Source organism: Micropterus dolomieu, linkage group LG21 (assembly GCF_021292245.1).
Source record: "Micropterus dolomieu isolate WLL.071019.BEF.003 ecotype Adirondacks linkage group LG21, ASM2129224v1, whole genome shotgun sequence".
Taxonomy (NCBI): Eukaryota; Metazoa; Chordata; class Actinopteri; order Centrarchiformes; family Centrarchidae; genus Micropterus; species Micropterus dolomieu.
Window position 1 is genome coordinate 5,542,724 of NC_060170.1, and position 16,965 is coordinate 5,559,688.

Below are 16,965 nucleotides of genomic sequence, written 5' to 3' on the forward strand. Positions count from 1 at the left end.
TCTGGTTCAGGACCAGACCAACAATAAGCCGTAATCAAGATAAAAACAAAAATGTTTAATGAATGTAGAATATATGAAAGTTCACTTTTAGAATTATATAATGAAAAAAAAAAAATCTACTTTTCCAACTATTTTTCGGAGATTCACCTGTTGACTGGGGCACTTGCAGACGGAAGGGCACAAACAGCATCATTCACAAGTGACCTCTATTATATCTTTGACTAAATGTGTATCATTTAGGACATCAAATCTGTAAGGTGAGCAGTGTGTGAGGAGAAAGAGGATACAAGTTAAAAAAGGTAACTTTTCCCCCTAAAACAAGACTGGGGTTATTTTCACCATAGCGCCTGTTAGTGCATTAGATGACTGCTAATACATAAATGTATAAATAATTTAAGAATGACTAATTTATTAGGGACGTTATAATTATTCTAAACCCAGTGACGGGTTATATGTATGTGATACATTTTTATTATACAAATAGCAAGGTTGTTGTTTACTGCTGCAGCTAGTACACAAGATGTGTTCATGACAATTGGAAATATGTTGCACCAACGACCTAAATTATATTCCATTTAAGACGAATGAAAAACGTTTTACTCGTTTGTTAAACGTTAAATGTCACTGTGTGCTTTTTCAACAATAATTTCTAAAGTAAATGAAAACAAAGTCGCTGATTTCATGAGGATATCATATTAACAAGCGTAGTAGTTGAAAGCACGAGCTTGTGAAGAGCACCTAAAGGCAGATATGTGCGGAAGGAAGGTGGTTCGGCGCCATATTTGATACAACGGAAGCTAGCTAGCAGTAGCTGTTTACAAGCCCAAACTTTTAACTTAAGACGGAAACCTAGAGCAAGCCCTCACCTTAATTGAAAATGAACGTAATAGATCATGTACGGGATATGGCTGCCGCTGGCCTTCACTCTAACGTCCGGATACTGAGCAGTTTGTTGCTGACGATGAGTAATAACAATCCGTAAGTAATGTCGGGAAGGGGTCCGTCTATTTCTTGGACAGTGCCCTCCTACACCAGTGTTTTATGTTGTCAGTTCGTGACAGTGATAGCCCAAAGCTAACGAGCCAACAACAGCTAACATCAATGATTGTAACTGCAAAGCATCTCGGACATCTAAATTAATTCGAACACACCGCCCAAGTAATTACGTTCATATTAATTTAATTAATGTTATTGTGCAAGACGTAGGCTAGTTTACGTTCTTTTCCAAGAAGTAGTCGTCTCCTACAGTTAATTGTGCTTGCTATTAGCAACCGATCAGCGAGTATTGTATTTTGACACACACACACACACACACACACACACACATATATATATAACAGTTGCTATGTTAACAGTTGTAATGTCAAAGTTACAGTACAGTGTTTTTGTTCTGATGTAGTGATGTAGCCCAGTCTTTATTCTTGTAGGAGATGGCTGAAGCAGGATGCCTCTAACGTTACTCCTTTGATTACTTTCTACTCTCCTGTGTTTTGGATAAATAAGTTAGACACATTTACGGTCTTTGTTTGTTTTTGTTGTGGTTTCCATGTTGAGAATATGTTTCATTAGTTTGGTAGTCTGTATATGTTTTTATAAACTTTTATTTTTAATCATTTGTGCAAAAGACACGTTTCTCTGCTGTGTTTACTCTGATTCTAATTACTTTGTATTTGTGTCTTTTTCGATTTAAGAGAGCTGTTCTCTCCGGCCCAGAAGTACCAGTTGTTGGTTTACCACGCCGATGCAATTTTCCATGATAAGGAATATCGTAATGCTGCCTGCAAATACAGCATGGCATTGCAACAGAAGAAGGTGCTGAGCAAAACATCTAAAGTTCGTACTTCTACTGGTGGAGCTGCATCTAACATACAGGCACAGGTGTGTTTTATAGAACTCTCCATTTTCCAATTTTAGATTGACTCCGTAATGAAAGTCAGTGTGTGTCCAACCAGATTACCTACAGACACAACAACTGCAGAAATATTTGTTTTTCCGTTACTGTTTTGATGATAGTATCCTACAATATTTTACACCTTGAGGGACAGTAAAGTCTCCTTGATGTTGGACACTTACTTTTACTTGCATTTACAGTGTATATATAAACCCAACAATTGAGATGTTGAAATTTTGATAGAAAGTGACAAGTTGCTTTTGCTCTGCCCATCTGTTACTGTAGCTTAAAGGATAAAGTGTGCCACTTAAAAGATAGGACTTTATTTCTTTAAAGTGTGTTAACGTCACGAGTGCCTTTTTCTGCTGCAAGTTTGTATCACCTCCTTAGGAGGAGGAGTCCTAGATGTCAAGATGTCATATTTTTAACAAAAATCCATACCACTGACGTGGTCAGTTGGCCTGAATAGTAATAGAAAAATGTACCGCTACCCTGAATGTTGTCTTTCAGAGTTTGCCGTCAGAAATTGAGGTAAAGTACAAGATAGCTGAATGCTACACCATTTTGAAACTGGATAAAGATGCCATTGCAGTGCTTGATGGGATTCCATCCAGACAGAGGACTCCAAAGGTAGGCTGTTACTCTCGTACTTACTGTAATATATTTCTTCCCCCTTCATGATTTATTTGCCTTTTATAATACAGGACTCATACCTGTTAACTCAGAAGTGCTGGACAAATAATTAAGGCCTTCCATCGTGTGCGATCAGTCACAGCACTTGAATGTGCAGCATGCGCACATGGGACCAAGTGAGACCTCTGTGAGCATTATGCAGAGATGCCCACAAGTCTTTGAACTAGAGTCCAAGTCAAGTCTCTGAGCAAGAGTCCAAGTCCGGTCTCTCGTGGTTATAATGAATGTTGGATCACCTGCTGCGTTCAATCCAGGCTGTTTAACACTGCTTCGCTATAAGGAATTCTGTAACTGTAACCTGTTTTTCACTTACAGAGCACAACCATGTGATGTGCAATGCAATTAATGACAGCTTATTAACTACTGTAAGTCAACACACTCCCCAGACTTAAACCCAGTGTAACGTTAACTAAAGAAAACTGTAACGTTACATGATCAACAGTAAACCTGTTACCTGTTTGCAGCCACTGTTAATAATTAACGTGATGGCAGCCAGCACACCACAAGTTTGGCAAGTAAACAAACGCTCATTCATCTTTTCATAACGAACAGTCGGAGTAAACCTCCCGCAGGTCGTAGCTGAAGCAAGAAGCAAGCTAACGTTAGATGGCCAATGCTGAGCTAAACATGTTTACTCACCTCAGGTTACTAATCTATTTTACATTCAGCGCTTCTTTGTTTGGTTCTTGTTGTATGAAGTTTTAAAGCCAAAGTTTATGATGAATGGCAGAGCAGCTGCCGCTCTTTGTTGTCCTTTCTCACGTGCGGCCCCGTGCAGCTGTTACTACGTGTGACGTATGCAGGTTATAGGTAACGGAGGGAGGGAATAACGGCAAGCGCATCAGACGTTTCCAAAAAATAAACATTGTTCAAGAGTCCCGCAACTCGAGTCCGAGTCAAGTCTGAAGTCTTTTGAGGACGAGTCTCAAGTCGAGTCTCAAGTCACTGTGTGAGGACTTAAGTTGGACTCGAGTCTCAAACTTGAGTCCCCATCTCTGGCTTTGTGTACACATAGCTTTGTCTGCAAACTACACAACTAGAGAAAGACTGTAAGAGAAATATTTTAGCTAGACTTTTTAGCTGGTTCTGCTTAGATAAATAATAGTGTCATGATCAGCAACCCAATAACAAAATGTTGAGTCCATTAGCTTTATAGAGAATTGTGATAAAATGGATGTTATTGTTCTTTCTCACCTCAGATCAACATGATGCTAGCTAACCTGTACAGGAAAGCTGGTCAGGAGCGTTCTGCTGTGACAAGCTACAAAGAGGTCCTCAGACAGTGTCCCCTTGCCCTGGATGCAATCATTGGTATGCCTAGACACCTTCACCCCGAGCAAAAAACTTTTAACCTGCTGAGTCACTTGTGCCTGCTTAACTCACAGTGTTTCCCCTATATACACTGTGCGAACACAGCTAGCTCCCTCTCCTCATTCTTCATAGGATGTCTACGTGAAATTTGCTGTTATAAGAGTAGCATCGCTCCTTGAAGGAATAAGGCAGTGCATAATGTGTGTGTGGTTGAGAGAAAGAGAGTGAGCGACAGTAAGTGGGGGTGAAATGAAATGCTTGGTAATTCTACAGAAGGTATAAGTTAATTAATATGCTTGTTCTTACATGTTGCCAATTTTTTAATATTAATTTCTACAGATAAGTGTCAAAAGCTGTGAATTAAGACGCAAAAGGCAAACATGAAGTAATCCCATCTGTAATGATCCTGTGGTCATATCAACAGGGTCATTATAATGCTTAGGTGATGCACCATGAATGTAAAATTGTTATGGAGAGCATCAAAACTAACTAAATGACATTTCCCAGATCTAATGGTTGTAGTTAAACCCTGCCAAATGTGTGCACCTAAGTCTTCCACAAACCTAGGAAGAATGCTGAAATTCAAGTTATTGTGTTGCACATGAATACGGCCGGTGTCGCATGCTCATGGACAACACTGCTGCTGAAAAAAATCAAAGGGGAAACACTGACATCTACCTATACTTAAACATATAGGCTCTCGTGTGCACACGTACATGCTTAGTAAAAAGGTTCTGCTCGGATTCAAATATCTCTTCCACCAGTGTTGTTTTTAGCGCACCTTGACAGACCTGTTTGTGAAAATGGTTCTTTCCTAAAATTTTTTTTAGGTCTTCTCTCTTTATCAGTCAAAGGAGCTGAAGTAGCTTCCATGACTATGGATGTGATCCAGAGTATCCCGAACCTGGACTGGCTCTCCGTTTGGGTTAAAGCGTATGCCTTCATACATGCAGGGGACAATCAAAGAGCCATCAACACTATATGGTGAGCAGAGCAGTGACGTGACTCAGTGTTACTGTTTCCTTTAATGCGACAGTCATGTTTATTTGATGTGTCTGTGTCCCTCCCTCATCTTGTTTCAGCTCTCTTGAGAAGAAGTCTCTGTTGCGGGACAACGTGGACCTCCTGGTGAGCCTGGCAGATGTCTACTTCAGGGCAGGTGACACCAAGAACGCCATCCTCAAATTTGAACAAGCCCAGATGCTGGACCCGTACCTCATCAAAGGTGTGCTGCAGGATGACTTTACAGTCGTATGCAAAAGTTTAGGCACCCCTGACAATTTCCATGATTTTAATTTATAAATAATTGGGTGTTTTGGATGAGCAATTTAATTTTGAGCTATCAAATAACTGAAAGACACAGTAATATTTCAGTAGTGTAATGAGGTTTATTGGATGAACAGAAAATGTGCAATATGAATCAAAACGAAAGTAAACATATTTGCATTAATTTGGGCACCTTTGTCATTTTGTTGATTTGAATACCTGTAACTACATAGCACTGATTAATTGGAACACACGATTGGTTTGGTGAGCTCATTAAGCCTTGAACTTCATAGACAGGTGCATCCAATCATGAGAAAAGGTGTTTAAGGTGGCCAGTTGCAAGTTGTTTTTCTCTTCGACACTCCTCTGAAGTGGGGGCCTCAAAACAACTCTCAAATGAAAACAAAGATTGTTCAACATTAGGGTTTAGGGGAAAGCTGCAAAAAGCTATCGCAGAGATTTAAGCTGTCAGTGTCCGCTGTGAGGAACATAGGAAGGAAATGGAAGACCACAGGCACAGTTCTTGTTAAGGTCAGAAGTGGCAGGCCAAGTAAAATATTGGAGAGGCAAAGGATGGTGAGAACGGTCAAAAACAGCCCACAGACCTACAACATCATCTTGCTGCAGATGGTGTCACTGCATTTTTCAACAATCCAGCAAACTTTGCACAAGGAGAAGCTGTATGGGAGAGTGATGCGGAAGAAGCCTTTTCTGCACGCACGCCACAAACAGAGTCGCTTGAGGTCTGCAAACGCACATTTGAACAAGCCAGCTTCATTTTGGAAAAAGGTCCTGTGGACTGATGAAACAAAGATGGAGTTATTTGGTCATAACAAGGGGCGTTACGCATGGCTGCAAAAGAACACAGCGTTCCAAGACAAACACTTGCTACCCACAGTAAAATTTGGTGGCGGTTCCATCATGCTGTGGGGCTGTGTGGCCAATGCCGGAACTGGGAGTCTTGTTAAAATTGAGGGTCGCATGGAGTCCACTTAATATCAGCAGATACTTGAGAATAACGTAGAGGAATCAGTCACAAAGCTGAAACTACGCCGGGGCTGGATTGAATTTCAACAAGACAACGACCCGACTCAAAATCTACTCAAAACAAGTACAGTGTTCCCCAGACCTGAATATCACTGAAAATCTGTGGGGTGATTTGAAGCGGGCTGTCCATGCTCAGCAACCATCAAACCTTACTGAACTGGAGATGTTTTGCAAGGAGGAATGGTCCAAAATACCTTCATCCAGAATCCAGACACTCATAGGCTATAGGAAGCGTCTAGAGGCCGTTATATCTGCTAAAGGAGGCTCAACTAAATATTGATGTGATATTTCTGTTGGGGGGGCCCAAATTTATGCACCTGTCTAATTTCATTTTGATGCATATAGCACATTTTCTGTTCATCCAATAAACCTCATTTCACCACTGTCTTTCAGTTATTTGATAGCTCAGAATTAAATTGCTGATCCAAACACCCAATTATTTATAAATGAAAATCATTTTCAGGGGTGCCTAAACTTTTGCATACGACTGTATTTATTAAGTGACCTAGCATCGGTTTCAAACTGTTAGTTAAGTTATCTTCATGGCTTTATTGACGGTCATTGTGTGTGTGCCGTGGGCTCGGGATGTTGCACCAACTTCACACTAGTCTAAGCTACCTTAAACAGTTGTTGCTGTCCAGGTAAAGTGTAACTTATGTTTGCACTTGCAGGAATGGATGTTTATGGCTACCTGATGGCCCGCGAAGGACACTTGGAGGATGTTGAAGTCCTGGGGGGACGATTATTTAATATCTCAGACCAGCATGCAGAACCCTGGGTTATCTCTGGGTGAGTCTCTGACTGTGCAGCCGTAATAGGCCTTAGATCGGGACACATGTCATTTCAAGCAGACTGTACAACAGATGGGTAACGGTTCCTTTATTTTCGACGTCTGTTAAATGAAATATCATTGTCCTGTTAAGTTTTTTTGTAATACCTTGAATTTGTTTCTGTTCAGCTGTCACAGCTTTTATAGCAAGCGTTACTCCAGGGCCCTCTACCTGGGAGCCAAGGCCATCCAGCTAAACAGCAACAGTGTGCAGGCTCTCCTCCTGAAGGGGGCAGCACTGAGAAACATGGGTCGTGTTCAAGAAGCCATCATCCATTTCAGAGAGGCCATGCGCTTGGCACCCTGCAGACTGGACTGCTATGAAGGCATGTCTGGGTTTTATTTGAAGCTTCTTTGAGTACTTAGAAAAGCGCTATATAAGTCTAAATTATTATTATGATGTCCTTATATGGTCTCTGTTCTTTTTAGATGTAGTACATTTCTGTTCTAACACTGACTTTTAAGTATACCTGTGCCTTCACAGGTCTGATCGACTGTTACCTGGCATCCAATGGGATTCGAGAGGCTATGGGGATGGCCAATAACATTTATAAGACCCTGGGGGCCAATGCACAAACTCTGACCATCCTTGCCACAGTGTGCCTGGAAGATCCGGTGACTCAGGAGAAAGCCAAAACCCTGCTGGACAAAGCACTGGCCCAGAGACCTGACTACACCAAGGCTGTGGTCAAGAAGGCCGAACTGCTCAGTACGTACAACTGATAGATCCAAACTTTTGAAGTGCTCCCCAGCAACAGCGTGCACATTTTTCAGTATTTATTTGAGTTTGCTTTCACAAATTAGCTTAAATTAGTGACACGGTTCCCAGAAATTTAAACTGTAGTCAGTTACATAAAGTAATGAACATCGACGATAGACAGGTGGAAATGAAAGTGTCCTGTTTTCTTGTGAAGGCCGGGAACAGAAACACGAAGAAGGGATTGCTCTGCTCCGGTGCGCCCTGGCCAATCAGAGTGATTGTGTCCTGCACCGAATGCTGGGAGATTTCCTGGTGGCTGTCAACGATTACCAAGAAGCCATGGATCAGTACAGCATAGCACTCAGGTAACCAAAGACTTTGAGAATATGTCGTTCTGAAAGTCTATTTTTAGCCACTTTATAATGGAAATACCAACGAAAGCCCAAATATATATATTTTTAACTGTCAGTATGCGTGTGTTTATTATTTCTAATCCTAAGCCTGGACCCCAATGACCAGAAGTCTTTAGAAGGCATGCAGAAGATGGAGAAGGAGGAGAGTCCCACAGACGCCACGGTGGAGCTGGACGGTGATGACATGGAGGGCAGTGGAGAGGATGGAGATCTTGAGGGCAGTGACAGTGAGGCAGCACAGTGGGCTGATCAGGAACAGTGGTTTGGTATGCAGTGACCCAGGCCACTGTCGGCTCAACCCTCCCAACACACTGCAGTCCGTGGGACACTCTCTGATGCCCTTATCCCAACATTCTGACAACCTTATCAGCCCCTTCACTCTGGAGCTAGTTGAGGCTCATCTATCCAGCTGTCCAATACATTCTTACGATCCAATGGACACTCAACCTCAGAGGAAATCAAGAGGAGTTGTTTTACACCATGATTGCTTATTGTTTGTAAAAATGAAGTAATATCTCTTCAGCACTTCTTGTTTTGTCTTTGCTGGCAGTCTGCGTCTACCAGAACAGAACTGTTCCAGGTAGTGCAAAGTACAATTTAATTACACCAGTGTCAGTGTTTTGGAACCTTTTTTGAGGTTGAGTTGTTTCCAGGCAGGTTGTTTATTGGGAAATGTAGGCTGAAGCAATTGGTCAAAATCAGATGGTGCGATGGGAATATATTTTGTAGCCCCATAAAGGCTGGATTTTGTCTGTCAGATTTTAAATTTGTGTTTGGTTTGAGCTTGACTGACGTGCGTGTTTGCAGGGAAGGTTGTGAAATTGCCAGGACTTTGCGTCTCTGACAGGCTAAGAGGGTCTGTGAAAAAGTGACCATGTACCATATTTCTGCTGCTCTTTAAAATGTATCAACTTAATTTTAACATGAGAATGCGTCATGTAATGTACATGCTTATTATGGTGTTGTGTAGTCTGCCTTTCTGTATAAAAAAAAATAACCCTACAATTGACTTAAGTTGGGAAGTGTGACTTAACCATTTCAAGAAAAATGTTTATAGTATTTTGTACATATTTTTAAAGTGCATACAATTATTAAATGCTCACTTGACATGAATGTAGTAGACCAGTTTTGTAAGAGTCCAGTGTTTGACCGCACATTACAACAACTATTGTTTAAGTGAATCTTATTGACACCAGGAAGAATAGCGAGCAAACCTTTCATGTATGACAGTTTTATTTACCTGAAACCAAAGTTCATGTGATACATTGTACAATCATCTCTGAAAATACAGTACAGCAGTTTGGCAAAAAATGCCAGTGGAGGGACTGCCTGCCGTTCTCAGGGTAAAACGTATGCAATCACTGCACCGCTGCACGTCCGCCTTCCCAGATATGGCAAAATCTGCTCCAAAACATGGTGCACGTCTCAGTGCAAAATAAAAGGCTGTTTGGTTTTAAATATCCCGTAAAAGTATTTCCTTAGGAAAGATGAACTGGTTTTTTTGAGCTTATTTAACATTTGTACTATCTGACGAATGTCTATTCTATTTACCAATACTATACATTGTCTATTACACAAGTCTGGTAAAACAGATGGCTGACTCAGCGGACATGCACCATGGAATATAGTACAGGTTACTGTACATGGTACTAAGATCTTGGTCTAAAAATATGGCATGAGGATTGTATTGTAATCTAAGGCTCTTCATGCAGGAGGATGAAGGACTGGTGAGATGGGATGGGCTTGTTTTCATCAGACATGTATTTATGGCCAGTCTATAAAAATGATGTATGAACTTTATGAGCCTCTGCCTTCCTATTAACTGACATGCAGCTCTTGTAAAGATGTGCTGCCCAAAACACACATGCACAACACAAAACCAAACCAAAGTTTCTGCGAGGAATTTAGAGTAGAGGAGGGCTTACTTGGCCTTTGCTGCAAAGAAAAAAAAAAAAAAAAAAGGAAAAATCAAATCAGTGGATACAAGAATCACAGGCCAATGTTAAAGCATCTGAGCAGCAAATCATTTCAATTCATCAATACTTGTCATAAAAATATATTAAGGTCATGCTGTGGGCAAGCAGACGATTAGGTCAAAAGACATGTATAAATAAAAAGGAAACAATAACACCATGTCCTGTAATGGTGGGGGGGCACTTAAAAGTCAGTGTGTCTGCCAGTTACCAAAACATGCTGCCAGTCTACAGTCAAAAATAACCGGCACCAGTGACACTGCCAGTTTCAAATGCAAAAGGCTCCTATTTCTGCTCAGCGTGTACCTGGCACTTTGTGACAGAAGGCATTTTTCAAACACCTTAAATTTTCTCCTCCTTTTCTTGTACCATTGAAAGTATGCTTTTGAAAAAAAACTGCTAGTCCTATTAAAATATGAGCAGCTGTCATATGAGCTATGAGAAACCACATAAACATGAGTGCTAGTTTGCATGCAGGACAAAGATTACTCACTCTGCAGGTAAACAGGTGGAAGGCATTGGGAGAAACAACAGTTAGCTTTAAAACTAAAAAAACCCAAAGTGCTCACTGGCCTGGTATTACTGGAGCAGGCATGCAGAAAGGCTAAGACCACACGTAAGTAAACTGGTGTAAATGTATGGAGCATTTTGCCAGCAACAACAACAAAAAAACAAATCTATACAGAGATTCTACTTTGTGTGCTATGTACAGATATACAGACTCTTCCAATGGCCGGTCGTCCACGTTGTGCTCAGTTGATAAGACTAACATCTTCTTGGTGCGTTTTTACATATTCAAGTACAGTATGTGCACATTATACATACATTAGAAAGATTACTGTAATTAAGAGGCAAAATTAAGACTGAATCTCAAAAATCAAAGAAAAAATTTAAATCAAGACGTGTTTTCTTCAAGTAAACAAATTTAACAAATCTCAGGCTTTATCAAAAATTGCTCTGAATCAAACTGGTGACATATCTTTGTCCTCTCTTCCCTCCGATAACAGAAAAGAAATACATTTTTAAAAACCGACAACATTAAAATGTGTGTGAGGGCTTTGTCTCTAATGCAAAACAAATTGGTGCTTACCTCAACACGTCAAATGAAATGGTTGTTAAGACAAATGTGTAGCAATGGTCATATTAACAGCATTGAGGTAGCTGTGCTCTGCCTAATGCAGAAAATAATGGATGATTATGCATGGAGCTCAAAAATGACTATAGAGGTTCATGCTGGGGCAAATATATTCAAGTCCTGCCCCAAATTAGTATTGTCCTATACGATCCTTAGAATTACATCCTCATCACGCCCAGCATTTGTGTCCCCACAGCCCCTCCCAAAAACTACAAAATATTAATTATTATAAAATAGTGTAAATTCTCTGTACAGCTCAATACATAGCTCCAACATGGTGGACATCTCTAACTGTTCGAAACTGGGGATCAAAAGAGAGAAAAGCGGGATGGTGAAATAAAAACACATGGACGCAATGTCAATCAAAGTCATTAAAATATGACTAAACCCCCCCACCCCGCCAAAAAATATGTATTGGTGAAAATGTCCTAAATACAAAAGGTCAGACTCTCATAGCGGGTGCAAGTATTGACTGTGAGTTGTTCCGAGTTAATGTAACTGTGTTAGATGTGTGTTAATGTCCACTTCACACTGGTGCACAAGGAGAGTAGTGTACAGGAGTCAGTTAGGGCCACAACATGGCAGACACGTTAGTGTCGGTGCTGTAGATCCATAGCACCAGGGGCAGGGAGATGGCCACGAAGGGCCAGGAGATGCCCTCGGAGCATGCAGACAGAGAGCAGCCTTTGCTGGCTGGCTTCTCCAGCTGTTTACCAAAGTCCGAGTAGTTCCTGGACATAAACTTCAGCAGCTCGTCTAGCAGGATGACGGGCAGGGAGATCTTCAGCACCATCATCCACTGGGTCAAATCCAGAGGGGTGATCTGGAAGATGACCTGGGAGAGAACACAGCATCATTTAACATTACAGCTACTTTTTACCCAGATTATGAGCGCACATGGTTTCAGCATGGGTAACTCCTGTACCCCACCAAATGTCCTGTCACATTCTACCCTACAGTACACACGACCAGTAGGGGCATTTAGTTGAATAGTATGGGGCGCCTGGTGGCCTAGTGCAGGGTTTTTTAAAGCCTGAGACTGTGGGCCTCCCCTCAGACAAAGCTTGGGAAGAGACATCCCCCTTTCCCACCCTTACTTTACTTGGTTAGTTTCACTCAATTCCTGGATGCCTATGGGATCATGATTTTGTAGACACTCAACAATTGAGCCAAGATAGCCAAATATTGCTGTCTGACATAACTTCAGACTATAATACATAAAGTTTCTGACTCTGAAAAGCTCCCAAAAACTACCGCTTTCCGCTGGTTGCTGGCAATAAGAAGACTCCAGGGAGGTCAAAGCGCCAGTCAGGAAACAGTCCAGCATTTAATATTTTAGCTTTAGAGTTGCTGGTAGGTCGATTTGAATGAACTTTTGACAAAGCCAGGATAGCTTCCCACAGTTTCCAGTCTTCATGCTAAGCTAAGCAGCTGCTGGATGTAGTTTCATATCAGCCAGCTATTAAGAAGTGGTATCAAGCTTCTCACCACAAAGTAAGCAAATAAGTGTATTTCCCATAAATGTAAACGTTTAACTATTGTAAAATGATGTATTGTAAAACTCACAGGCAGAGGTTCCACATAGAGGATGAGGAAATGGAGGGACATGGAGAGGCAGATGGCCCCCAGGAGCCAAATATTATCCCAGGGAGGCATCCTCAGCAGGGACTGGTTCTCCGACAGACTGCACAGAAGAGAGAACACAGATGGTGAATCATTTATACAGACTGACCTTCATTTTCTTAGTGCAAATGATCTTTAGAGGAGAGCTTTGTGGTTTCTGAGAGGCACTTTTTCACCTGTTGAGAGCATTGCACATCTCAATGGTGACGAGCACAGAAAGGGCCATGGTCATTGGGTAGGGCGACTCAAACACGTGGCAGTCCAGGCCATCAAACTCTGGGTTGTCTGGTGCGCACTGGAGGAAGTGGCTCTGTGGGGAGGAAGGCAGGGGAGTGAGGGGAGGAGAGGGAGAGGCAAAGAGCTGAGGGAGAGCTGAAGGATGATCACTCAGACAGACTTACCAGCTGGTAAAAAGTGAGCTGAGGTCCATCTTCAGAGACAGTAAACCACCAGGCAGCAGCTCCTACTGTGGCTGCTCCCACATAGCCTAAGAACAGAGACACCAAATAACATTAATATCCACAAATTGCTTATTTATCAAACTGCGTGACAGCAAATTAAAGATTCTTCTGATACTATGAAAAAAAGAAAAAAAAGAAAATCATTCTCAGCTAACCCCCAATGGCCAGGTATCTGAAGAAGAGCCAGCCAGAGATGAGGGGCTCCTTAGCGTTACGAGGAGGCTTTTCCATGATGTCCAGATCTGGGGGGTTGAAGCCCAGAGCGGTGGCAGGGAGGCCATCAGTCACCAGGTTCACCCAGAGCAGCTGAACTGGGATCAGCGCCTCGGGGAAGCCCAGCGCCGCCGTAAGGAAGATGCTATCAGTAAAAATAACACCAGTTAGCAACTGTCCTGTTCGTCAACAAAATGTTCGTCAACAACCTTTTTTCCATGACTAAGTCGAGACGTTGACGAGCTAAAAAAAAAAAAAAAAAAAAAAAAAAAATAGAGCTTTGATAAAACCTATGACGAAATGTATGTTTTGATGAGATTTTTCCCCTGATTGTGTGTCTAGCCTGTCTGTGAAAACCTGTATCAACAAGGCATGCATTGCCCATCATTGATTGACGTGTGCAGATTCCCAGAATCCCAGGTGATGTGCTCCCAAACATCTAGGTGATACACTTTATTATAATTCGGCAGAAAGGAAAACGCTGCATTGATGGGAGAGTCAAGGCTAGAGATATCTAACTAAAAGGTAAGGAATCCAGATATTGCACAAGTAAAAGTGTTAAGAGACTGAAATGTTGCCTGATGAAGTTCAACACTTGATACAGTCACCTTGATTCCAATATCTGTAATAGCCTAAAATAATTAGTTGAATAAAATATTTTGACTTTTCATTATATTAAAACGTTTTAAGTTGTTGTCGACTAAAACTCAATGACAAAAATGCGACTAAAACTAATAAGCATTTTTGGCCAAAGATTAAGACAGCTGGCAAAATGAACACTGACACTGGACCAGGCCTGAACATCAGCACTGCATGTTGGATCATCAATGATATAAATACAATTCTCAAGTCATCTGCTCCTGAAGAGACTCACCAGACGACCTCCCCCACATTGGAGGAGATAAGGTATCTGATGAATTGCTTCATGTTATTGTAAATAGCTCTGCCTTCTTCAACGGCGGCCACAATGGAAGAAAAGTTGTCATCGGCGAGGACCATCTCAGAAGCGGACTTGGCCACAGCAGTGCCAGACCCCATCGCGATGCCGATCTCTGCCTTTTTCAAGGCAGGGGCGTCGTTCACACCATCACCTGTCTGTGGAGAAACATTTTGTTACAGAAGAGGAATTCCTTTGCACACAAGCACATCAACCACGGTGGTTATAAGGCCAGAGACAGGATACGCACAGGTCTGAGAACAACATGTTTAGCATGCTAACCAGATTTAGATTTAAGACCTACTTTACAGCCCAAATAAAGAACCAAAACGCTTGTAAAGTCAGACTATTTGTAATAAAATGTTTAACACTAATGATCGGCTTTCATACCATGGCAGTGACCTCGTCAAATCCTTGCAGGAACTCCACAATCTTAGACTTGTGGGAAGGCTCGACACGGGCGAAACAGCGAGCGTGAGTCACAGCCTTACGCTGATCGGAGGGCGAGAGTTCATCAAACTCTCGTCCGGTGAAGGCCATGTGCTCCACGTCATCCTCATCGGACAGGATGCCAATGCGGCGGCAGATAGCCACAGCTGTGCCCTTGTTATCCCCGGTGATCATGATGACGCGGATGCCGGCCTGGCGGCACAGCGCGATGGAGGCAGCCACTTCCTGCCTGGGCGGGTCCAGCATGCCGACACAGCCAACGAAAGTCAGATCAGCCTGGAATGGAGAGATACAAAGATGTGACTGAATGTTTGGTACGGAAGAAAAAAAAATACTCTACAAGTACAACTGTTATGTTAAAAAAAAATCTAAATTCACCTCATATGCTGAGAATTTGGCAGCGTCGGACAGTATCATGTCCTCCATTTTGGGTGGGGTGTCTCGTGTGGCCAGAGCCAAGCACCTTAGGGTGTCACGACCTGTCCCGTACTCACGGATCACAGACAAGATCTTTTCCTTGATACCTTTGCTGATGGGAACTTTGCTGTTGCCAACTCTGACGTGAGTGCACCTCTCAATGACTCCCTCCGGGGCCCCCTGTGTGGAAGAGCAGAGGAATAAAAGATTCACCACGTGGTCGAAGACTGTCCGGCATCAAAAGCAAAGCCACTAATAAGCCCTCAGTACATGTTTCTTCCAGTATACCTTGACAAACATCTTGCCCATGGAAGAACGAGACTTGTTGGGGGTGCAGTAGACCGACATGGACTTCCTGTCTCTGGAGAACTCCAGGGTGACCTCCTTCCTCATCAGCTGCTTGATGACCTGGTCAGACAAAAGGACAGGCAGAGTGAGACAAACCTGCTGAGTGGAAGCAGAGGAAATCTGCAGCGTGGGCAGGTGAGGGAGCTGCTGTCGCTCACTGAGTTGCAGGCGTTAGCTCTCTCAATCTTGGACAGGTTGTGGACTTCAGTGTCGAAGACGTTCATCTTCTCCACCAGACAGGTCAGCGCCGTCTCTGTGGCCTCACCGACCTTTTCGTACACACCCTTCACCTGTAAACACCATAACCATTTGTGTTAAATTTTTTCCTCCACGTAAGTGGATACATGTAAAGTCTGCCTATAGAGCTTATTTCACTCCAAACCACAGATGTAGAAGGAAACTTGTCAACGTCTCAATCCCTTGTGTTCCAAATAAGGACAGTTTGTGGATTTATGTATGTACAGTATATCTGTATATACACACAGTAAATCACCAGACTTTATACTACTTATACACAAAATAAACTGTCACTTTTCCGTTTTTTTTTACAAAATAACAATAAAATAATTGAACACACACAAATCATAATCAAAAATCATGTAGGCCAAAGTTACAATCTACACGTGTAAAGTAAGAAGCAGGCAGGGTTCAGACCTCGTTGAAGTCCAGAGAGGAGTCATTACACAGGGCACAGATTGTAGCCAATTCAACCAGGGCATCATACTGGGAGGTTTTCACTGTTTTACCATCCTGGTACCTGAGGATAGTACAGAGTATTAACCTGTGTCTGTGTGCATGTGTGTGCACAGTTCATATAACAATAAGAACATTCTTTAATGTTGGGTTTAAATACCCATCTTTAACCCCTGTCACGGCTGTCGCTGTCACCCTTGTGTTTCCTCTTTTCCCTGTCTCACCTCTACCAAGTAGGCTGTGTCCCTGGGGAATGAAGACCCGCCTACTTCCTGGTTTCTGGGGTGCTGACATCTGTACCGCCCATTGGTTCCTCTGTTTTCCACTCAACCAATGGCTCATCACCACGTTAATTACCTCCGGCTCATAAGGAGAGTCCAGCTGTTGCTCCAGGCAGCTTGTCACCGCCTGTTGACTTGTGTGCCGCTGGTATTGACTGCATAGCCTGTCTGTTGTACTTTGTGTGTAGTGGAACTATCCACCTTCAGTGCCTATTAGCTGTACATTGTGTTTAGGTAAACATTTGCATACCTTTGAATGTTAGCTCCACATTTGAGTGCAGTGG

At 42.3% G+C, this 16,965-nt stretch overlaps 2 protein-coding genes across 2 annotated transcripts in view; one reads left to right on the plus strand and one right to left on the minus strand.

Annotated features, from left to right (window-relative positions):
* Window positions 1-776: 776 nt before the first annotated feature.
* Window positions 777-9,263, plus strand: anapc7 (anaphase promoting complex subunit 7). The gene is made up of 11 exons (XM_046035295.1): window positions 777-978; window positions 1,692-1,878; window positions 2,402-2,521; window positions 3,784-3,895; window positions 4,726-4,879; window positions 4,978-5,120; window positions 6,880-6,997; window positions 7,167-7,363; window positions 7,522-7,746; window positions 7,952-8,102; window positions 8,238-9,263. Exons 1-11 carry the CDS (start codon window positions 878-880, stop codon window positions 8,425-8,427), a joined length of 1,698 nt encoding a protein of 565 aa, XP_045891251.1. The 5' UTR covers window positions 777-877; the 3' UTR covers window positions 8,428-9,263.
* A 102-nt stretch (window positions 9,264-9,365) lies between these two features.
* The window catches only part of LOC123960512 (sarcoplasmic/endoplasmic reticulum calcium ATPase 2-like), an 11,941-nt gene continuing 4,341 nt past the window's right edge, over window positions 9,366-16,965 (minus strand). The window contains exons 5-15 of the mRNA XM_046035293.1: window positions 16,362-16,464; window positions 15,866-15,997; window positions 15,648-15,767; window positions 15,321-15,539; window positions 14,883-15,218; window positions 14,430-14,650; window positions 13,498-13,700; window positions 13,283-13,368; window positions 13,058-13,191; window positions 12,825-12,942; window positions 9,366-12,093 (exon numbers count right to left, since the gene is read on the minus strand). Of these exons, the coding sequence (XP_045891249.1) occupies window positions 11,824-12,093; window positions 12,825-12,942; window positions 13,058-13,191; window positions 13,283-13,368; window positions 13,498-13,700; window positions 14,430-14,650; window positions 14,883-15,218; window positions 15,321-15,539; window positions 15,648-15,767; window positions 15,866-15,997; window positions 16,362-16,464 (1,942 nt within the window). The 3' untranslated portion in view covers window positions 9,366-11,823. The remainder of the gene's footprint in view (window positions 12,094-12,824; window positions 12,943-13,057; window positions 13,192-13,282; window positions 13,369-13,497; window positions 13,701-14,429; window positions 14,651-14,882; window positions 15,219-15,320; window positions 15,540-15,647; window positions 15,768-15,865; window positions 15,998-16,361; window positions 16,465-16,965) is intronic.

Coding starts and splice junctions, on each gene's coding strand:
- anapc7 (XM_046035295.1), top strand. CDS start 878: ATGAACGTAATAGATCATGTACGGGATATGGCTGCCGCTGGCCTTCAC. Junction 979..1,691: donor ACGATGAGTAATAACAATCC/GTAAGTAATGTC, acceptor TTTCGATTTAAG/AGAGCTGTTCTCTCCGGCCC. Junction 4,880..4,977: donor AGAGCCATCAACACTATATG/GTGAGCAGAGCA, acceptor ATCTTGTTTCAG/CTCTCTTGAGAAGAAGTCTC.